We start from the raw sequence: 24428 nt of genomic DNA on the forward strand, positions 1-24428 counted from the left end.
AGAAAAGCCAGGAATCCATGTATAAACTTTACTCAGAGAGAGCAGGAACTGGCTGGCACGGTGGCTCGTGCCTGTAATCCTAGCACTTTGGGAGGCTGGGACAGCAGAATTGCTTGAGCAGGAGTTCGAGACCAGCCTGGGTAACATGGCAAAACCCTATCTCTACAAAAAATACAAAACTTAGCCAGGTATAGTGGCATGCCCCTGTAGTCCCAGTTACTCAGGAGGCTGAGGTGGGAGGATTACTGAAGCCCAGCAGGTTGAGGCTGCACTGAGCTGTGCACTCCAGCCACTGCACTCTAGCCTAGATGACAGAGTAAGACTCTGTCTCCAGAAGAAGAAAGAGAGAGAGCATAGGAATAAAAATAGCCACTCCAGGCTGGGTGTGGTGGCTCACGCATGTAATCCCAGCACTTTGGGAGGCTGAGGCGGGTGGATCAGGAGTCAGGAGTTCAAGACCAGCCGGGCCAACATGGTGAAACCCCATCTCTACAAAAATATTAAAACATTAGCTGGGCATGGTGGCACATGCCTGTAATCCCAGCTACTCGGAGGCTGAGATAGGAGAATTGCTTGAACTCAGGAAGCAGAGACTGCAGTGAACTGAAATCATGCCATTGTACTCCAGCCTGGGCAACAGAGCGAGACTTCATCTCAAAAAAAAAAAAAAAGAAGCCACTCCAACTCTAAAAAACACATTAAAATACGGCCACAAATGGTCACTGATTAATTCATTAACATGTTTTATAATAAAGGTCATGAATGTAAATATAAAAACCTTATAACTCAGTAACCTAAATAAAGTTCTGTTTTTACCCTATATCCCAGTTGGGAACTAGACAGAAATTGGACTTCTGTCAGTTATAGCCTATGTTCATGTGTTCAGGTGATCTTTCTCAATGATTGAAACCACCCATCCCAATCTTAAAAGCTCTTCCTAAAAACCATCTATTAAAATGGGATTATTTTTGGCCAAAGAATTGTTAGGTCCAGGCTTATGGGTGCCAAAGAATGTTTCAACTTGAGTCCATTTAAGACTTTCAAAGATCTGTTATCAAGCAAGTTAATATCTGATTTTTTTAAAAAATGCAAACTCCTTTCATAGGCTTATTAGTATAGGACAATGTATGGTGATTGCTAAGTTCAATTTTACCTTTTTCCATTTCAGACCAGTCTTTATAATAATCTGCTTCCATAATAAGTACAAGGCCATGACCAAAAGCAGATGTTAGACTATGGACTTACAGTGAACTTGAGATATTATCTTTTTTTAATTTTTGGTGCCACAATTTGGATCCAAACTGAGGTTGCTGCAGGCACAACACAGAGTACTAACCACTATATGATCGTAGCTATGATGTTCTTAAGCCACAGCACCTTCCATGGTAACTTTTATTTTGTTTTCTGTATCTGGCACTGTCATTAGATCCTTATGATTATTTTTTCAAGAATATTTTCAGTGAAAGTAAATTATTTGTATCAACACAGACATAACATTTAGATTTTTTCATTTTAACCCTTTGTGGCTGAAAAAACTCACAAAGTTAAACCTATAGAATGATGTATTACATAATCTCATACTCTAAATATACTTCTAACTTTGTCATGTCTGCAACACTTTTACCCGTAAATCTTCTTGCTTTGGGAATTTTGCAACAGCCTTTGGCCAAACACAACAAAGTTCTATCCTCAGTTTTAAAAGAGTTATACCTGCTGTATGATTGAGGCATCAGTGAAAAGGAATTCAAGACTCCTTAAGTTAATTCCACATGAAAGCTGTAATATTTCACTATTTATCATTGTATAGATGATTTAAAGAATGCTTTAAAATAAAGTGATACCAATAAATGCAAGGTGGATTCTATTTAGTCACAGAAGCCATTTAGTGCAGCTTTGCATCAGATCTAAGATGTGCAGATGTAATATACCTGATGTGGAATATTCAGAAATAAACTATTTAATCTAAATTTTATTAGCAGTCAAATCTATTTTTCAGGTTTTTAAAAATGATCATTGATTAACCTTCCTTTATTCTCCTCTGGAGCAATCACAGACTCTAGTAGGAAGCCATTTACTAGATTTGCTTGGAATTAATGAACTGAGGCTTTCCTGCTGAACTGTGTGGTTCCACTCTCTGCTTCCCCCAGACAGTTCACGAGCAATGTAATTTTCTTTCTTTGTAGAGGGTATTCCTTTAGTGTTCTTATTCATGAAATTAAAGTAATAAAAGGGAAAGATGTTCATAAAGAAGGTTTTTTTTTTTTTTCTGACATGATTCCTTCTAAATCAGAAAACCACTTTAAATAAAATTTAATTAGGACCAAATATAGTATAGGTCCCCTCTGTAACAATTAGATTTGAAATACACAAGACACTGAATAATTTGTTAAATTATTTTCTATTGGCTTTCCCTGGTTCTATGCCAAACATGTCTTGGCTGCAACAGAGAGTGAGTGAGGAGGCTTCTGGGAAGAAAAAGAACATAATTATGGGGGCTCTAGAAGAGCACAGCTGCAATCTGGCACTTTGCAGAAATTTTGGAATAGGAATATAGCTCTTTTACAATTCTAACTCTACAGGTAAGGTCAACTTATAGCCTATGGGAGCTTTACAACATATCCCGAAAGAAACTCAAGCCTTGCCAGAGAAGTGACAGTAAGCCATATGGTTTTGTTTAGAGATATAAGGTTAAAGAATAGATTTTATGTACAGACAAAAATCTATTTTGAAGCTAGGGAGAAAATAAAAAGATTTTTTTTTTTTTTTACTGGAAGCAAAACAGAAAAGAAAAACAAATCATAGCTATTTAGAACAAAGACTAAAACCTTTTCAACCACTAAGCATCATTTAGGAACCAATATTAAAAGGAAGAAAATTAGTAAGTTGCCATATTAGTTCATAAAGTCCAACAAGTGTTTATTGTTAAGCAAAAGCTATACAAATAATGCAGTAAAATCATGATATATTGGAGAACCAAAACAAATAACAATAAAAAAATCCCCAAAACTCCATAGATAAAATGACATTCAGTTTCAAGAATGCTATGGCAGTTACTTTTCTTAAAGGATTGAAACAATTTTAATCCCAGCTGCCCCCTATTTTATCTAACAATAGATTGTTTAAATATGTGTCACTTCTGGTGAAGCTATTCATTTCACCTAAACTGCACAGAGTTAAGCCTCAGAATAATTTTATCACCTACAGACCATATGCAGACTAAATACAACACTTGTGCCTGATTCTGAATGGTATCTTATATCAAAATGCTCCCTTAATTTTAGCTCTTGCTTCTCAGGCTTCTCTTTTAACTTATCAGAACTGCCTATAGTAACCAAAATTGGATTCATGCAGAAAAAAATATATTTTAGGAACACATGTGCAAAAAGCATCTAAGCATCTGTTAACATTAAAACCAGAAGGCAGTGTATGCTGCAGAGCACATAAGAAGAGGCTTTAAAATTTAGTAACTCACAACATCCACTTAGAAGTATTATGGTAGTCTTTTAAAGTAACACACCACAATGGTACAATCATTTCATTTGTTCAACAAACATTTACTGAGCATCTACATGCCTGGCACTAAGCTGGGTACTGAGGATACAGTGATTAGTAAACAGAGATATAAACCACTACAGGTTTGTACAGTTTCTAAGGCTGAAAAGCAGAGACGTTATCTTGGTAAAACTATAAAAGAGAAAACAAGGTCATCCTCTGATTGTTCCATTAGAGGCAGCTGTCACCCCTACTCCTATCCTAATTATGAAGCGATTGAGACAGACGATAAATGGGGGAAAGAAGTGAGAATAACAATAGGTAATTAGTGGTGAGAATTAGAAATGGGCTAAAACTACCAAAAGTAAGAATTCTTAATCTGGGGTCCAAGGAATCCGTGGATGTTTTCACGGGATCCTTGATCTCTCAGATAACTATATTTCAAATTCTGATATATGGATGTATATACATTTATTAGGAAGTTGGTCTTATCAAATCTAAAAGGGGTAGCATTCAAAAACAGCTAAGGGTCACTAAACTAAAAGAATGAAGTTCTGCCGGGCGCGGTGGCTCACGCCTGTAATCTCAGCACTTTGGGAGGCCGAGGGTGGGGGTGGATCACCAGGTCAAGAGATCGAGACCATCCTAGCCAACATGGTGAAACCCTGTCTCTACTAAAAATACAAAAATTAGCTGGGCGTGGTGGTGTGTGCCTGTAGTCCCAGCCACTCGGGAGGCTGGGGCAGGCACTTGAACGCAGGAGGCAGAAGTTGCAGTGAGCCAAGACAGCACCACTGTACCCCAGCCTGGTGACAGAGTGACATTCGGTCTCAAAAAGAATGAAGTTCAAGGTCTAGACATCGGATCGAGAAACTAAGCCAACTATTTTGAAAACACAAAGGTTTCACCAGTGTCCCTAATATCACACCATGTAGGTGGCTACCTATCCAAGTATCTGTCCTCCATTCAACTTCAATGGAAACTACAGAAATACCTTAGTTAAATAAATTACAACCAATGCATGACTTTCAAAATGTATGATGACCTCTCTTTTTTTTTTTTTTTTTTTTTTTAACATACCTTTAAGGCTTCTATAACAAGGTCCCTTGCTTCAAGCTCTCCTTCAAGAATACTAAATAGTGTCAGGAGTTCAGGCTTGCTGAGTTTTTCCAGATTCATCTTGAAAGCCTAAAACAAAGGTAACAATCAGACAATCTCCAAAGACATCGTTAATTTGATACAATTAAAGAAAAAATAAAGTGAGAGATAAGGGCAATTATAGTATCAAATGCCTTAATAAAGGAAATAGTTGCAATTAAATAGAAATATAAGTTTTCTGATGTTAATCACAAACTGAGCAGCAACAGAAAATAAAATTCACTTTAATTATTGATTTCACTACCACTCACAAAGATCAATTTTTCGTATTTCCTCCAGACATGTTTACAAACAAACATCCTAGAAAATCTCAGAAAGAATTAGCCGCTAGGGCTGGTCGTGGTAGCGCACGCCTGTAATCCCAGCACTTTGGGAGGCTGAGGTGGGCGGATCACGAAGTCAGGAGATGGAGACCATCCTGGCCAACATGGTGAAACCCTGTCTCTACTGAAATACAAAACATTATCTGGGCATGGGGGTGAGCGCCTGTAGCCCCAGTTACTCAGGAGGCTGAGGCAGGGGAATCACTTGAACCCAGGAGGCGAAGATTGGAGTGAGCCAAGACCATGCCACTGTACTCCAGCCTGGGCAACAGAGTGAGACTCTGTCTCAAAAAAAAAAAAAAAATTAGCCACTAATTTTTCAGGTAAAATTGTGTTATAATGAATACCATTTCTCTGAAAAATGATTAGACCATCAAAAGATTTCCCAGTTTTAGATAACCAATTTCCAAAACTGTATATAAAACATTCTGATATCCCTCTTCAATTGGTTAAAATAAAATTTGGGCAAAGAGATAATGTTGCTGGGAGTATGGGAGAAATTTTTCTTTTAAATTGTCTACCTTCACAGACAATAGCTATCACAATATTTATATTTTGTATAGTAAAATAGACTTAATTCAACTATATGCAAACTTACTTTTAAATGAATTCTTAAAGTATAATGTTTAAACATTTTTTTTTTTTTTTAAGACAGGGTCTTGCTCTGTCACTCAGGCTGAAGTGCAGTGGTGCAAACATGGCTCACCACAGCCTCAACCTCCTGGGCTCAAGCGATTCTTCTGCCTCAGCTTCCCAAGCAGTTAGGATTACTGATACATGCCACCATGCCTGGTTAATTTATTTTTTATTGTTTGTAGAAATGGGGTCTTCCTGTGTTGCCCAGACTGGACTCAAACTCCTGGGCTCAAGCAGTCCTCCCACCTTATCCTCCCAATGTGCAGGGATTACAGGCATAAGCCACTGTGTCAGGCCTATTTATACATCTTAATTGGCTAGGCTACTACAAACTGAATTTATCTGACTTAATAAGTTCACATTTCTCTGAGAATCTGCATGTTCCAAAGTATGTTAAATGGCAAATTGCATGGCACAAGCTCAATCCTTTCTACAAGACTAATTCTCATAAAACACATAAAGATAGAAGTTAGACTGCTGTACAATCTTGGAAGGGCCTTCTGACCAGTGTGTACGGTTAAGATATACTTTATAATTTCCAAAGTAGAACAAATATTTCTCTCTCCACTTTTTATTTCCAAATCGCCACTCTTAAGGAAAATGAATCACAACATGACCAGTTCACCCATCCTCCAGTAATTTATCACTCTTACTAAATTTTAGGGGCCACACACACAAAAAAGTGATTCCTTCCAGAGCTACTGCTTTTAAGTGAACATGTATAAAATGCATACTTCACTTTGTTGTTAGTTTGTGTTCCAAGACATGCTGCACAAGCCTTTTAAAGCGCAGTAAAACATCTTCAATGTAACCTCAGCTCTAATTGCTAATTTTCTTTTTTTGAAACGGAGTCTTAGTTGCCCAGGCTGGAATGCAGTGGGGTGATTTCGGCTCACTGCAACCACCGTCTCCCAGGTTCAAGTAATTCTCCAGTCTCAGCCTCTGAGTAGCTGGGATTACAGGTACCCGCCATCATACATGGCTAATTTTTGTATTTTAGTAGAGACGGGGTTTCACCATGTTGGCAAGGCTCGTCTTGAACTCCTGATCTCAGGTGACCCATCCACCTCAGTCTCCCAAAGTGCTAGGATTACAAGCGTGAGCCACTACACCTGGCCTTTTTATTTGTTTATTTATTTATTTATTTATTTATTTATTTTGAGGCAGAGTTTTGCTTTTGTTGCCCAGGCTGGAGAGCAATGGTGCAGTTTCGGCTCACTGCAACCTCTGCCTCCCGGGTTCAAGCGATTCTCCTGCTTCAGCCTCCCAAGTAGCTGGGATTACAGGCACATGCCACCATGCCCAGCTAATTTTTGTATTTTTAGTAGAGATGGGGTTTCACCATGTTGGCCAAGCTGGTCTCCAACTCCTGACTGCAGGTGATCTGCCCACCTCAGCCTCCCAAAGCACTGAGATTAAAGGTGTGAGCCACCGCGCCGGCCTCTATTTTCTAACAAGTGAATTTTAGCAACTAGTAAATGATGTTCATTTTAGTATCAGGGATATATCTCATAACATTTATTTTAAAACTAAAAACTAAACAAAAAAATTCTAACAAACCTAATAAAGCTACACTTTATAAGAGGTTATACTGGAAAGAACATGTAGCTTGGTAGTCAGATGCCACATCTGCATCTTCCTAGTTGTATGACTGGGCAAGTTATCTGACTCTGTTTTCTAATCTGTGAAAGGGGGATGATGATATTTAACTCACAGGGCTGCTATGAAGATTGAGTTAATAAATGTAGAACATCTTACCACATTGCTGATACCTGGTCTCATTATTAATGGTTTCATTATTAGTAACTATTACTCTGTCTCATTTTTCAAAAGAATTTAAGAAAGGCACTATCAAAAATTGCAGACAGCCAAGATCGATGACCTCAGAAATAACTTCAGCTGCCCTTTTGTAATTGGGAAGTCCTTCTTGGTTCCATTTTAAGCTTCTAAGTAAAAATCAAGTATTATTTGTTAGAGTCTAATTAAATAAAAATAAGAGGTACATATACAAAGAACTAAATTACATTGTACCTAAAGTCTTTGACATGTAAAATGAAAAAAGTCTTTGATCTGTTATGATAAATATACATCCTTGTAAAAGAGTAAAACTAAAACAATCTTCAGAGTCACTTTAATTACAAAACAGTTCAGCCCAGGCAAGAAAAAGTTCTATTCCTTGTCAATTACAAAGAATTCTTTTATTATCTCTGTGTTTACAAATCACTTCTGCACACAAATGTTAATAACTGGAACATTTCACTAGTATGTCCCAGCTCGGGTGGGCATGGTTACTTGTGCCTCTAATCCCATCCCAGGACTTTGGGAGGTGGAGGTAGGCAGATCACTTGAGGTCAGGAGTTTAAGATCAGCCTGGCCAACACGGTGAAACCCTGTCTCTACTTAAAATACAAAAAATTAGCTGGATGTGGTGGTGCACACTTGTAGTCCCAGCTACTCGAGAGGCTGAGGCAGGAGAATAGCTTGAACCTGGGAGGTGGAGATGGCAGTGAGCCGAAATCACGCTACTGCACTCTAGCCTGGTCAACAGAGTGAGACTCTGTCTCAAAAAAAAAAAAAATACCAACTCAGCTTAGTGTCTACATGAATACAATACAAATATTACACAGAAGGAAAGAAAGGCCACTGCTGTGTAATGTAAGAACCAACAGATCTGTTTTTGCATATTCCAATAACCACTATTTATAAGTATTAAAATTTAACAATTCCTTCTGTTCTATGCATTTGAATGTAATCTCAATATATAGGACAATGCAATAAATTTTTGCCTGAAATATAAAAGAATGATAGTAAAACTGCATTAGATTTTAGGAGAGCAGTGATATTCTTGGAGGTGGGGGTGGTACTGACCTGACAATCAGCAGAGTCACACTTCAGTCCTCAAGTATAAACTCTTCAAGTTTTCTTCAGTAAAAAATTGGGAAAATTGCCAAATACATTTAAAATGCCATTAGCATGGTGGAAATGTGTCCAATGCTGCAAAATAAGGAGAAATCTATTGTTCATGTGATTATACTATAAACAATTTGGTAAATCTCATTAATGTCAACTGTTATCACTGATGAGGTCTGACAGCTGTAGGTTGATAATGACAAGAAAGAAGAAAATAGCCAGTTCTTCAAGTTGAAGTTGAATAATATATGAAAAATACCAGGAATCTGACTTCCCTTTGGTAACTAAAATAAGGAGGGGTAGAGGCTTTCGAGATCTTTCCTACTTTAAGATGTCCACTGCCATTTTAACTTCTGACTTTTCTCTTTCTGAAATGACAAAAACCTATTTGCTTGAATCACCACGACTTAAGCACAACGCACTCAGATTTAGCCGGGCGTAATGGCGGGTGCCTGTGGTCCCAGCTACTCCTGAGGCTAAGGCAGGAGAATGGCGTGAACCTGGGAGGCAGAGCTTGCAGTGAGCTGAGATCACGCCACTGCACTCTAGCCTGGGCGACAGAGTGAGACTCCGTCTCAAAAAAAAAAAAAAAAAAAGAGAAAAAAAAAGAAAAAATAATAATTACAACGGAAATTTTTAAACTGCCAAATTCATATAAGGAAAATTCTCATCTCCTCACCTCCCAACAATCCATAAACAAACAAATCAGCCTCTTAGCATCTCGACTTTGTCTATAAGGTTGATTACGCATCCTCAGCTTCTACTCTTTCACATTTATGATCAGATGTTAAATGTTAAATTATACGTATTTTTTTTGTTTATGATTTCCTAACAGTGTATTAGGCCCAACAAATTTTATTAAAAATGATAGGACTTCACTTTTATTTGATAAAATGTAATCTTTGTTTTGTATTTTAAGGCACTAAGTCTGAAAGCCCATTTGAGTTGCTGAAACCTAACAGTCAAATGGGGACAGTGTCAAAGAAAGAAATAATGCTGCAATAAGTCCTTGGTTGCTTCATTAAAACAAGAATCAGTAATTAAACTAATTACAAATCTCTCAAGTTAGGACAGGAAGTATGAGTTTGTTAAACAGTCAAGAATATAGACCCAACAACATATACACAAACCACTGAATAAGCTATTCCAGCAATTTCTGCCCAATATATGGGCAGAATTATGTGGCCAAGGATATTCAGAAAAAGCGTATTTCTAGCCCCATATTCATTATCAGAAATATGATTGACGGATATTTGGTATGCCACATTGTGTCTATAGACTCATTCCCTACTCGTGTTCTAAGTAAGCTGTCACTTGTCGTTTTCATCATCAGTGACTGAGGGATAAGATTAGTTCAACTAGATGCTCAGCTCATTCCTTCCAAGACCCAAATTACCTTAGAGTTTAGACACAGATATTTCTATGAGTCTATGGACTCATTCCCTACTTATTTTCTAAGTAAGCTGTCACCTGTCATTTTCATCATCAGTGACTCTGAAGGACAAGATCATTTCAACTAAATGCTCAGCTCATTCCTTCCAAGACCCAACTTTCCTCAGAGTTTAGACAGATATTTCTAAGGAATGCTACAGTCTATAAATGTGAAATAAAAACCACCTGTAGACAAATTGTCTGGATACATTACCATACACTGTGGTATAGCCAGCTATAGCTATATTAAGCTTTATAGTTTTCTCAATAAAAAATACACATATAAATATATACAATAAAAAAGATAAAGATATTTATCTTTAAAAAAGATTTAATAGTCTGGAAAAATAAACCCATTTAAGGGCTAAGTATAACCCCCTTTTTTTTTTTGAGATGGAGTTTCGCTCTCGTTGCCCAGGCTGGAGTGCAATGGCACCATCTCGATCACCACAACCTCCGCCTCCCAGGTTCAAGTGATTCTCCTACCTCAGCCTTCTGAGTTGCTGAGATTATAGGCATGCGCCACCACGCCCAGCTAATTTTGCATTTTTAGTAGAGATAGGGTTTCTCCATGTTGGTCAGGCTGGTCTCAAACTCCTGACCTCAGGTGATCCACCTGCCTCGGCCGCCCAAAGTGCTCGGATTACAGGTGTGAGCCACTGTGCCCGGCCTACACTTATTTTTATGTTATCAATAAGTGATTTCAAATGAGCCTGCCCAGCATACCATTTGGTCTATTCACAGGTTTCATCCCACGATGAAACCTTAGGCCAATAGCCAGGAGAGCATGAGTCTTTTCTGGATGAACTTTATTGTGCCAATAGTCAGAAGTTATGGGTATTAAAAACTGCATCCCCCCAACTACCCCACTGTGCCTCCTTAATTGTAGTACTGATTTTGCCTAGAAGTATGTTGGTGGGGCTTGGGCTCTGTTCATTTTATTCTGATATTTTCCCCTTTCTGGATACCATCCAAGCTCCACTCATTCTGGTTTCGGTTATGCTTTTTTTTTTTTTTTTTCCTTGAAGAAGTCCCAGTTTCTGCTCTGGAATTCTGACTTAATTCCATAAGATAACAAGCATTGCTGCCACTTTATCATATAGAGACTGAGTGGCAGAAAAAGAAACACCCCAAACAGCTTCTATAGCTATGTAAACAGTAGGACAGGGCAGGGCAGGGCAGGGTGGAGTACAAGCAAGATGTTTGTCTCTCTATTATCTGGGTGTGAGCATATCTACATAGTACTGAGGCTTTCTTTCTTTCCAGGTGGTAGGTTTTTCCACATAAGGTAGGAAAACAACATTTTTAGATGAGGCTTTAGATAGTTCCTGACATAGAAATGCCTCAAAAAAATCTATATAGATCTATTTAAATAAATCAACTGGACTAATTTTTTTAATCAGTAATTTAACCTAGGAGATCATTCTTGCCACACTGGATAAAAATCACTTTTTAATTATATACTCAGATATCAAATTTAAGAAATTTATACTCAGCTATCAAATTTAAGAAATTTATATTTGGACTACAAATAACTCAGATTAAGATAATTCAGTGAGTTTTTAGTATTGGTGAGCAAAGTGATTAGTGATCAGTGAGCAAAGATATAAAGGAGATTGACTCCAATTATGTAAAGATTCTTTTCTTTTCTTTTCTTTTCTTTTGAGATACAGCCTGACTCGATTGCCCAGGCTGGAGTGCAGTGGCGCAATCTTGGCTCACTGCAACCTCTGCCTCTGCAGTTTAAGCGATTCTCCTGCCTCAGCCTCCTAAGTAGCTGGGACTACAGGTGCACGCTATCATGCCTGGCTAACTTTTGTATTTTTAGTAGAGATGGTGTCTCAACATGTGGCCAGGCTGGTCTTGAACTCCTGACCTCAAGTGATTCGCCCGCCTCAGCCTCCCAAAGTGCTGGGATTATAGGTGTGAGCCACCATGCCCAGCTCGTAAAGAATCTTTCAATACATATAAGCCAAGCCAAAATATAGGAGGCCAGTAAATTCTTAAAACTCAAAAAGCCAAGATGGACAGGTGAAATGGGTGTTTTTGATAGTTTCCCACTAGATCATGTACTTTCTTAAAACCCAGTATACATGAAATAATAATAAAAAAGAAACTTGCCACATTTACAAACACTAAATCTGAATATGAACAGAAATGCACTGCTATTTTAAAAAATGCATTTAAAGCTTCAGTTAATCGGGTTGCTCCTTAACAAAAAATTAAAATGTATTCAAAACAACCTCATATTGGGGGTAGAAGGTGTTGACACACTACCTTGACTATCTCAAAAGATTTAAGATTCTAATTTTTCAGAAGGATTATTTATTCATTTGGAATAAAAGAGTGACAACATTCTAAATGGTCCCTTTCATTCCTCTTTGGCATTTAAAGGTTAGGTCAGGAAGCAAAACATGTCAACGTGCTACTAGAAAATAATTTTCTGGCTGAGTGCGGTGGCTTATGCCTATAATCTCAGCATTTTGGGAGGCCAAAGCAGGAGGATCAATTGAGGCCAGGAGTTCAAGGCCAGCCTGGGCAATAGCAAGGCCTTGTCTCTACAAAAAATAAAAATAAATAAAAATAAAAAAAGAATTTTCTGGTTAAGAAAAGCAGATCTTTTGTACATTTGTTAAAGAAAGCTGTTTTTGAAGGCTGTGGCTCACACCTGTAATCCCAGCACTTTGGGAGGCTGAGGCTGGCAGATAACCTGAGCTCAGAAGTTTGAGACCAGCCTGGACAACATGGCAAAATCCTGTCCCTACAAAAAATACAAAAATTAGCCAGGCATGGTGGCGTGTTCCTGTAGTCCCAGCTACTTGGTAGGCTGAGGCAGGAGAACTGCGGCGAGCCCAGGTGGTGGAGGTTGCAGTGAAGCAAGATTACGCCACTGCACTCCAGCCTGGGCAGTACATCGAGACCCTGTCTCAAAAAAAAAAAAAAAAAAAAAAAGAAAAAAGAAAAGAAAGCCGTTTTGTTACTATTTACAAAAGTTCTCAAATTAAGGTATGATAACTAATCTCATTTTATTCAATTCCAATATTAAACAGTATAAAATTTATTATATCTCAAATCAAGCTTCTCTCAGTTGAAGGTGAAAGATATTACTGGAATATTTGGATTACTATAATACATGTGTTAAATATACATAACACAGGCTGAATTGTACCTCCCAAAATTCGTATGTTGAAGTTCTAAGCCCAAGTACCTCAAAATGTGACTGAATTTGGAAACGGGATCTCTAAAGAGATAATAAAGTTAAAATGAGGTCATTAGGGTGGGCTCTAATCCAATATGACTGGTATCTTATAAGAAGAGGAAACAGAGATATGGATGGGTCAGAGTGAAGACAATGTGAAGACAGACATCTTTATAAGCCAAGAAGAGATGCCTCAGAAGAAACCAATCTTGCCCACACATTGATCTCAGACTTCTAGGCTCCAGAATTGTGAAAAAATAAATTTATATTTTTTAAGCCACCCCATCTGTGGTACTTTGTTATGGCAGCCCTAGCAAACTCACGCAACATGCTAACCACTAACTACTTTGACAGACTATTAGAACAACTAGATCTAATCTAATTGTAAGTAAGGGGGATCTAAGCCTTCCTCTTATCATGACAGCACTACAACATAGTATTTCTCAGAATGCCTTATTTTGCCTTATCAGTCTGTTTTTTCCCAGCCACACTATAGATAGCATTATATAAAACAGAATGGTTTGGGAACATTTTTAGAGAAAATCAATTTCAGGATCCCACGAGGAAGGATGTTTTGAGCTATCCTGAAATATAATATGAATAGTGCACTTACAAAGAAATTACAATGGTGCCAAGGGGTCAGGATGCTTGTTTATTCAATACTGCCAACATAGACTTTGAAGTAGGCCTCAAGAGGTCAGCTCTATAATTAAGCTAGTAATTTTTAGGGTCAACATTTATAATACTGTAGTACTCTATTCAAATACATAGTGCTCTATTTATATTAAAGCAAATTCCAGGTTACCAGATTATCTGGATCTATGCTTAATAGAGAAATTAATTATGATACACGATCAGCAATAATCATCACCACTTCAGAGTTCTATAGCATAGTTTTCTAAGAAGAATTTAAACAATAATAGTAATAATGAAAAAAAGATAAACATTTATTGAGCTAAACATTAATGTATGCCAGACAGTGTTCTAAGTACTTGACATGTACAGGTATTAACTAATTCAGTCTTCACAACAACCTTAGGTGATATGCTATAACCATCCCCAACAAATTCATCATTATCATCATCCTCCTCATTTAACAGATGAGAAAGCTGAGGCATAGAGGCTAAAAAACTTGCTCAAAGCCTCACAGCTAGTATGTGGTAGAAATGGGATGTGAACCCAGGTAAACTGACTCCAGAGACTCCCTTGGTAACCACTGCTTACATCTGATCCTCTCATTTTATCAGCCTTAGGAATTGTATGGTGGAAAAACCTCAGCTAAAGAATGATCCACAAAGCTGGAAGGAGCCTCAGCAATAATCTAATCCAGCACTCTCATTTCACAGAGGCCAGAGTTGTTAATGTGAATACAGTTAAATAAAACTAGGTCTAACACACATGTCTTTTTAAGATCCAGTCTAATTTGCTTTCTGTGACAACATAATAGGTATCAGGTTTTTATTTTGCTTAGTTCTAAGACTCATGCAACTGTGCTGTATCTCTCTGTGAGTGTGAATGTGTAAGTGTGTGTGTGTACACATCTGTCTCTTTCTCTGTCTCTCATATATGGTGTCAGCAAGATTTATATGTATACTGAAGAAAAGAAGGAAGTAGCCTTATGCCCATAAACAAACATTCAAATATCTTTTCCCTCAAATGAGAACATTAGCGCGAAGTTATTAAAAACAGGTCTGGGCTGGGTGCAGCGGCTCACGCATGTAATCCCAGCACTTTGGAAGGCCGAGGCAGGCAGATCACCTGGGGTCAAGAGTTCAAGACCAGCCTGGCCAACATGGTGAAACCCCATCTCTACTAAAAATACAAAAATTAGCTGGGCGTGGTGGCACACACCTGTGATCCCAGATTCTCAGGTGGCTGAGGAAAGAGAATTGCTTGAACCCGGGAGGTGGAGGTTGCAGTGAGCTGAGATTGCACCACTGCACCCCAGCCTGGGAGACACAGCAAGACTCCATCTTAAAACAAAAAAACAAAAGGTCTGTCTACTTGGGTATCTGTTTACACCACCTCAAGTATTCTCATCTGAGACAAGGCCAAACTAGAACTACATTAGTTAAGCTACTGGAATGGATGTTAATGAAAATGAATAACAACTTTCATTATTACCAGGAGACTGGTAATAATAATAAAATTTTTGTTTTTTTTGATGTGGAGTTTTGCTCTTGTTGCCCAGCCTGGAGTGCAATGGCACAATCTTGTCTCACCTCAACCTCCGCCTCCAGGGTTCAAGAGATTCTCCTGCCTCAGTCTCCCAAGTAGCTGGGATTACAGGCATGTGCCACCATGCCTGGCTAATTTTGTATTTTTAGTAGAGATGGGGTTTCTCCATTTTGGTCAGGCTGGTCTGGAACTCCTGACCTCAGGCGATCCGCCTGCCTCGGCCTCCCAAAGTGCTGGGATTACAGGCATGAGCCACTGCACCTGGCCGAATCATTTCTACATAATTTGTTAGATGGCTTTATTTCGTTTAAATGAAATTGTAACATGATTTCAATTAAATATGTATCTGACCGTCTCTACTGTCTGTCCATCAGTCCCCTAAATTTTTGCTTTTCTGAAATAATGTCACCATAACTTGTAAAATACCACAACAAGGGAACAATAACACGTAGATTGATTATTTTCAGTAAGATGATTCATGGGCCACAATTCTAGAGGCAGCCTGGATCGCAAACCCTTCAAATGCTAATGTAGGATGATGACGTCACTGATTCCACTAAGATTCCACACTGGGAAGAAACTCCACAGAGTATGGTATGAAGGATTAACCATCAAACAGTTAAGGAATCTGTTTTAGCTATGCCCAGAACCTGACTTTATCTGAACTGCAAAAAAAAACTTCAAATAATCCTCTAACAGAAATATAACTGGTAATGTTGTTTTGTCTTCTAATCTTCTAAGTCAGATAACTGACTTAAAAAAACTTTAACAATTTAGTATCAGTTGAATACTAACAACAACAAGCCTGTCAATTTTTGTTCTATGGTTCTTCAGGGACAGTAATTCTGCCGGAGACAATGTGTTATAGTGGAAAGCACATGGATTTTGGAATCTGACAGAGCTGAGTTTGCATCCTGGCTCTGCCACTTGCTCTTTGATCAATTTAACCTTTGAACTTCAGTTCTTTATGTATAAAATGGACATAACAATACATACTGTAACAGGAGGCTGCATGGTTTAAATGAGTTAGTGACTGGTCAGTTTCTCATTTCTCATCCTTAAAGAGCATACTTTTGGTTTCATCTGCAAGGATAATGACCCTTTTCCAATGGGTCATCATTGTCTATCATTCATATGTCTAATTTACAAACCAAAACAAGTTTACTTCTGACTTCTGGCAGGTTGACCTGTTCCAAAAAGAAAGAGATGGCCTGGCCAGTTCCTGGGAAAGTCAGTTTAGGGACATGTTCAAGCCAACTTTATCTGCACAATACTTGGGCAAAGAAAAGGCCATTCTTCTTAGATTAGTTTTTTGTGCCTTTAGCATACAGGTAAACGCATGCCTTTGTTTCTACTGAATTTTAACAGGTTTTAATCAAGTCACAACTTTAACTTGTGATGACTGAGAAATGGGTTTCCTAAAAATATCACAGCTCTTTTTTACATTAAATTAAATGCATAATGGACATGTATCTACATTCGTAATTCAAGAGCAGTTACCACATTCTATTACATCAATTCACCTGTTTACATATCTGTCTTCTGTCTCACAAGACTCTGAACTCATCTGAACAACTACTCTGTTCAACTTGATCACACTTAGCACTAGGAGTCTCTGGTTCAAAGAGATACTAAAAAAATGCTGGTTGGAAAGAAATGTACAGCACTTTCAATCTCAGCCAACACAACTGGACTTTACCTTTTAGAAAATGAGAAGCCACTCAACATTTTTAACCTGGTGAAAATCATAACAAAAGCATAGTTTCAGGAAGGTTAATGCTTACAGTATAGAGCTGACTTGACTGAAAGAAAAGGGAAACAGAAAGAGTAGTCGGGAGAAAAATTTAACAGCATAGGTATGAGGCAAAAATGTATGAACTAGGATGGTAGCAATAAGAATGGAAGAGACTGACAAAAGAGACATTAAAAAGAATTTACTTAGTTATTTAAGAATTTACTTACTGTAAATGACTGATTTTCATTTAGGGAGGTAAGAGGGGAAATAATCCCAGATCAGTTGAGGTTTTGAGACTGGGTGACTAGAACGATGATACCATTAGCAAAAACAGGGATGTCAGAAACGGAACTGCGTTTACTGGGGAAATGATGACTGTGATATGAGACAGGCCGAATGAGAAGTAATTCAACCCCTAAGGGGAACGTGTTAAGAGTCTGTTAGTGTGGTGACAGCTAAGGGTTTAGAAGTGAAGAAGTCTTTGGGTATAGAGCCTTTTAAGGAAATTTATTCTGTGGCCTCAATTTAAGGACAAGAGGCAACAAGATGAAACTGATATATAGGGCTAGACCAGATCATTGTTATACCCTCAAACATTAAGTCAGTTAAGAACTAGATTGGTTCTGCTGTTACTTCTGTAGCACCTGCTACAACAGAAAGGACTATTTAGCAGAAACTAAGTAATGAGGGCCTCCCCCAAGCCCCCATTCTCCAACAAAAAAACCAGTTTGTGCTTCTTTCTTTTTCCTATAACCTACCTGTCAGTTATCCTTCATCCTTCTCTCCATTATCACTTACAATTCTTATCTCGTGTTAAAACAATTTATCCCTGCTTCTCCTTTCTGTTCTCCTTCCCTGGCTCTCACCTTTCTTTTTTTTTGAGACGGAGTTTCACTCTTGTTGCCTAGCCTGGAGTGCAATGGCGCAATCTCAGCTCACTGCAACCTCCGCCTTCTGGATTCAAACGATTCTCCTGTCTCAGTCTCCTGAGTAGCTGGGATTACAGGCATGTGCTACTATGCCTCGCTAATTTTGTATTTTTAGTAAGATGGGGTTTCTCCATATTGGTCAGGCTGGTATTGAACTCCCAGCCTCAGGTGATCCACCTGTCTCGGCCTCCCAGTGCTGGGATTACAGGTGTGAACCACCATGCCGGGCCTGGCTCTCACCTTTCTATGGTGGGTAGACCCAGAGTACACTTCAGCTTCAGCCTAGCCTTTCCCAGCAGTTTTGCACATAGAATCTATGCAGATGCTCCCAAAGCTCAGGGTCAGGAATCTTTGTCTGTAGATACCATCATCCTGTGCTTTCCTATTTTCCTTTCTTGTTTCTATTAAACTCAGTAACAATTAAGGGTTGCATTCTTTAAATTCAGTAACAATTGAGAACTATATTCTTTGTGGCTCCAGAAGTTGGAAAGGATTCATTAAACAGCAAATGACACATTTAGATTGGAAGTTCTGGCTCTGTACCTGAAATGTAGAGTTTGGAAATAATTGGCAAAGATGAGCCATATTACAGCATATTGCATTATCTAGTTCGATGCCTCCTTGTAGTCTTGTTTTCTCTAACCCACAAACTCCCACCCTTCATGTTCCCCCACCTCTTCTCAACTCCTCTATCCATGTTTTCTTCTCACTCCAGTTTTGGTTGTTCCTGTTGTCGCTCCTTACTTTGGGGACAGTCGGGGAGGTTGTCTTCAAAAGTAAGGTAAAAACCACTTTTAATCAAAATTACCATTAAAAGTTCTTTAAATTTCACAGAAGGTATAACTCTGCACAGTAATCACAGTATCCATGAAACCATTTATATGACATTCAGGATGGTGCTACTTAAAGAGAGTAGAGCTTGGAGTGGAGCAACTGACAATTCAGAAAGAAGACATCAGCTAGCTGAATCCCTTGCTTTTCTTTTTTCCTTGGACCAAAAAACTCAAGAAAGATAATTTGCATAACAAAATTATTAAATACACATACTCCAAGACAGATATACACTCTCCTAAAACTCCTTGGCTCAGATGCTTGAGATCATGACATATGCAAGCAAGCTTTCTTTTCCTCTATTTAGGACTTAGTCATATGTTGAAAAATTTAAAACAAAACCAATCAATAACTAAAATCCAACACTAAGTCTTCACCTTTGCTAAAATGCTGAAGGAGTAAAATAATGTTTAATATTAAATTCCTTAACTCACATGCCAAGTGCTAATAATAATACCTGTCAATTACTAAGTGCTTCTTACATCCTGGGTACCTTGCTTTGTGATATGTGTGCGTGTGTGTGTATATTCATGTAATCCTTTTTTTTTTTCTCTTGGAGACAGTATTGCTGTCACCCAGGCCGTAGTGCAGCGACACAATCTCAGCTCACTACAACCTCCGCCTCCTGGGTTCAAGCAATTCTCATGCCTCAGCTTCCTGAGTAGCTAGGACTACAGGCATGTGCCACCATGCCTGGTTAATTTTTGTATATATATATTTTTTCTTTGAGACAGAGTTTGGCTCTTGTTGCCCAGGCTGGAGTGCAATGGCGCGATCTTGGCTCACTGCAATCTCCGTCTCGGGGTTCAAGCCATTCTCCTGCCTCAGCATCCGGAGTAGCTGGGATTACAGGCATGCGCCGGTTAATTTTGTATTTTAGTAGAGACAGGGTTTCTCCATGTTGGTCAGGCTGGTCTTGAACGCCTGACCTCAGGTGATCTGCCCGCCTTGGCCTCCCAAAGTGCTGGGATTACAGGCGTGAGTCACTGCGCCTGACAATTCTTGTATTTTTAGTAGAGATGGGGTTTTGCCATGTTGGCCAGGCTGGTTTTGAGTTCCTGGCCTCAAGTGATCCACCTGCTTCGGCCTCCAAAACTGCTGCGATTACAGGTGTGATCCTCTGCACCTGGCCGATTCGTGTAATCCTTAAAGAAACCTCTCCAAGTTATTTCTATCTCACAGCTGAGGAAACTGAGACTGAACTATGGTGAAGACAGAAAATTTTTCTCTTGCCCTGGATCACACAGTGAACAGTAGCAGAGTTGGGATTTGAACCTAGGTTTGCCTTTAAAGTCTGTGTTGTAAATAACTACATTCTTGAGGCTCATAATAAATAAGCCATTTTCTCACTAAAATGCTTTAAATTGAACTTTGGAAGATTTAATTTTTAGTTAATAGCAGCAAATATTCAGAAATTTTAATTTTGTTAATTTTTTATTTTTTGAGATGAAGGTTCTCTCTTGTCGCCCAGGCTGGAGTGCAATGTTGTGATCTCGGCTCACTGCAACCTCCGCCTCCCAGATTTAAGCCATTCTCCTGCCTCAGCCTCCCTAGTAGCTGGGATTACAAGTGCCCACCATCACACCTGGCTAATTTTTGTATTTTTAGTAGAGAAAGGGTTTCACCATGTTGGCCAGGCTGGTCTCGAACTTCTGACCTCAGGTGATCTGCCTGCCTGGACATCCCCACGTGCTGGGATTATAGGTGTGAACCACCATGCTCAGCCAAATATTCAAAAATTTTAAAATGGCCTTTAGAAAACAGGCTAACAAGCCACTCCTGGGGCCAACCACCACAGACGGAACAAATTTCCTCTAGAAGCATATCTCTGCTTCCTGCTTCATGACGCCAAACACCAATTACACAGAAACCCCCAAGAAACACCATTCTGCTCCACTCAGTAAAACCAAGAATTCAAATTCTGTTCTGCAAACTAACTGGTAGCACTGCAAATGTGATTTTGCCAAGATACAAATGCAGAGAAGACCGATTGTATTATGCCCACCATAATCAATAATCAGTCTGTATAATTACACTTAGGGACCCAACGCTGCTCTGTGCCCCGTTCCTATTTTTAGTGTTACTTTAAAAACACAAAATAACTAAAAATCCATTTTACAAAACCAAACACTCAGGAACTATTCTTTTTTTTTTTTTTTTTTTTTTGAGATAGTCTCACTTTGTTTCCCAGGCTGCAGTGCAGTGATGCAATCTCAGCTCACTGCAAACTCTGTCTCCCGGGTTCAAGCAATTCTCCTGCCTCAGCCTCCTGAGTAGCTAGGATTACAGGTATGTGTCACCACACCCAGCTAATTTTTTACATTTTTGGTAGAGATGTGGTTTCATCATGTTGGCCAGGCTGGTCTCAAACTCCTGACCTCGTGATCCACCCGCCTCGGTTTCTCAAAGTGCTGGGATTACAGGTGTAAGCCACGGAGCCTGGCCTCAGAAGGTCAGATATTTAAAACAATAAAATCCTAAAATGATTAGCACTCATTATGTTCTTAAGTCTGGTGCAAATTTCATGACAGTAAAATAGTATTTTCTAACCAGTAGATTTTATATATATATATATATATATATTTTTTTTTTTTAACTGCTTTTTTTTTTTTTTTTTTTAAGAGACAGGGTCTCTTTCTGCTGCCCAGGCTGGAGAGTGCAGTGGCATGATCATAGCTCACTGTAACCTCAAACACCCGGGCTCAAGCAATCCTCCTGCCTCAGCCTCCCAAGTAGCTAGGATTACAGGGATGAGCCACCACATCCTGCCTCACAGATATTTCTTTATAAGAAATTCAAAATTTTAGTCACTTAAGACACTGGAATTTCATAAGACAGCAGATGGGGAAAATCAAGTTAAATGAAGACAACAAGTAGACGGTTTATACTAACAAGTTGTGCCACATCTAATCAGTGCATTGCCTTTCAGTCTACCCTAAGGTGACAGCTTCAAACTAAGTTAAACAAACACTCATTAAGTCATACTATATACTAGGAACTGTGAAAGAGACAAAGACGAAAAACAAAAAATACTACTATCTGCCCTCAAAGAATTTATAATTCAAGGAGAGAGATCAGACATATATCCCCTGCATACTATGCTTTTCTTCATCTGGCATGACCAAACAGGTGTTGAAAAGGTTAAAGGAAAGATTTTCAAGACCCAAAAGTGTAACAAACAGATCTTGCTTACTGTGCTAAATAATAAAAGAACATTATTTGCTTTTTCCTATTAAAGCTCAGCAATCACCACAATTTTGGTTTGCTTAGTCTCTTACCTTAGTTTATTTTCTGTTCTCTGCTGATGTAATACAACTTATCTTTTTGGGATTTTCTGTTCTACTTTTAGCTTTTTCTGCTGTTATTGCAGGGAGCCCATGTTTTACCCTTCTATTGCAGCACACATTGTGTTTGCTAGAGACACCCTCCAGTTTCTTCTTTGTATTTTCTTATTGGAGATTTGGAAACGATCACTAAGAAGATCTGTGAGCACTCTGAAACCTTCAATTCTAACTATTCAAAAATAATTACCCTCAGGAAGTCTAATCAAGAAGGTAAAAGACAACAGTCATTACAATCACCCTCTGTGATTCCAACTCCTTGAACTTCATTGCCATCAGCTTTGGCTATAGCTGACAGCGGGGAGGTGGACTTGAGATTGAAAGCAAAAAAAAAAACTATGCTAAAAATATGGTAAATTTTAATATATAAAAGTGCTAGCGATAGATGATTACTGGGGATTCAACGACATTAACTTGAGGTCAAAATCAACACTTTGCACCTGCTGAAATGAAGGCCACTTGACAAAACCTTTAGGAGCACACTAGAGGCACTTTTTGGTAAACATGAATAGCTAGAACACCTTGCCTTTATTTACTCTTATCTCTGAGATTAAAAAATTGTTCTTACTTTTCATCGTCTAAATTTTGATAGATGATCGTAAAACCAATCAAAATATACATGAATGTTTCCTGGGGGCGGGGGGGACACTATAAAAAAGGGGTTAGAGAGTAACCAAAGGACACAGGACTAGATTAATCATAAGCCTGGATGACTGACCCTGAATTTTCTTCAAACACTTCCTGCCTTTTGTTTCAAACTGCAGTATACCTTCAAGGTTAACTGCAGTCTCCCTGAGCAATGGACCAGCCCATCCTAGACTGGGATATACTCATTCCTAATCCACTGCTATTTATTTACTTATGTATACTGTTTCATTTGAAAACATGGTGTTATTCATTGACTGTCAAGCAACATACACTGCATTCCTGCCCACACAAAGCCAACTCTGCAGATATCCAACACACCCACCTCACTGTGAAATATAAGATGGCTTTTCATCAAGTTCTCAGAGAAGAAATAGGGTGGAAAAGGAAAAATGAAACGCAATTCAAACCTAAGAAACCCTTAGAGGCTGGGTTCTCTCAGAAGGAACAGAAAGTAGAAGGAAGGTACAAAGGGCGAGGGAGAGGAGGTCCTAGTTCTCCCTCTTTCAGAGTCCAAAGAAGTCCCAAAACAGGAGAGCTCTCGACTCCTCACAAGAGGCCAGAGGATGCGAGGGGCGGCGGGAGGAAGACTGAGCATCAGAGAATGGGGGATGGGAAGAACTTAAGTGGGAGAAGCCGTTTCCTCGGTAAAGCTGGCTGTCTAGGTCGGTCTTTGATTTTTGCTTCGCCCCATCCCTCCTTTTTGGGAAACACTAATTTTATCTTACGGAGGAAAGCAGCTCCAGTCCCACCCTGGAGAGCAGAGACAGGTGTAGGGAGGGATGTCTGGCCTTCCGGGGGTGCAAAACGGGGTTGGGGGCGGCAGCCTAGAGAATCGGTACGGTACCTGTGAGTCCTCTCCGCCAAGGCTGAGGTGCGGGGTGGGAAGAGCCTTTGAATGAGGGGTATCAGAGGGAAGCCCCTTCTGAGGAGCTGGGAATCGACCAGGGACAAAAAGTAGCTGTGAGGACCCTCAAAGGATGAGGAGCCGCCTCCTCGGGGAATACCGGGAGGTGGAGGAGACGGCCCCGCCCCCTCAGGGGATGGGCCCAGAGGCCGTTAGGACAGCGGCGGGAGGCTACCGGTGCCCCTATACTTGCTTTGCTCTTGAGAACCCGGCCTCTCAGCCATCATCAAGCCCCAGGGAGTGTGGTTCCTACCTTTCCACGACGCTCCGAGATCCGCTCCCCTCCGCCTCCACTCCCCATCCACAGCGGCAGAGGCCCCGCCCCCTCAGCCGCCCGGCGGGGGCATTGGCATTCACCAGCGCCAATCGCCTCCTTGCTTCTCCAGCATCGTCCCCAATCCGCGCCGGCTGGAGGCGGAGCTTCTCCAATGTCATTCAGGCTCCTCCCGGGGCCCCAAGATCCCTTTTGTTTGGGAAGAGCAAGGCTGGGATTGAGCTCGCGTCACTTCCGGGAGGAAGCGCCGTCCTCGGTCCCCGGCTTCAGGGTGGGCTCGTGCCCTTCCCGGCCCTTGGTCTGCAACTTTCCACCTCTGCGTGGTTTCTGGGCAGGACCGTGGCTAGTGCTTCGTGCTTTTCCCTGACTGTACGGGGAGTTTAGGAAAGGAGGGCTCTGGTGGCCTGATCGATTGGGATTTTTTCCAGACTGTTAATAA

The 24428-nt window shown here is 39.7% G+C and overlaps 1 protein-coding gene across 2 annotated transcripts in view; it reads right to left on the minus strand.

Moving 5' to 3' along the window:
* The window catches only part of CTTNBP2NL (CTTNBP2 N-terminal like), a 65169-nt gene extending 41077 nt beyond the window's left edge, over positions 1-24092 (minus strand). The window contains exons 1-3 of one of the 2 annotated variants that reach the window (XM_007977557.3): positions 23969-24092; positions 8478-8603; positions 4573-4680 (exon numbers count right to left, since the gene is read on the minus strand). In XM_007977557.3, coding sequence (XP_007975748.2) covers positions 4573-4671 — 99 coding nt within the window. In that variant the 5' untranslated portion in view covers positions 4672-4680; positions 8478-8603; positions 23969-24092. Of the gene's footprint in view, positions 1-4572; positions 4681-8477; positions 8604-23655; positions 23894-23968 lie in introns of those variants that run through there. The other variant, XM_007977558.3, reaches the window with a different exon arrangement.
* Between the last annotated feature and the right edge of the window lie 336 nt (positions 24093-24428).

Source organism: Chlorocebus sabaeus, chromosome 20 (assembly GCF_047675955.1).
Source record: "Chlorocebus sabaeus isolate Y175 chromosome 20, mChlSab1.0.hap1, whole genome shotgun sequence".
Classification (NCBI taxonomy): Eukaryota; Metazoa; Chordata; class Mammalia; order Primates; family Cercopithecidae; genus Chlorocebus; species Chlorocebus sabaeus.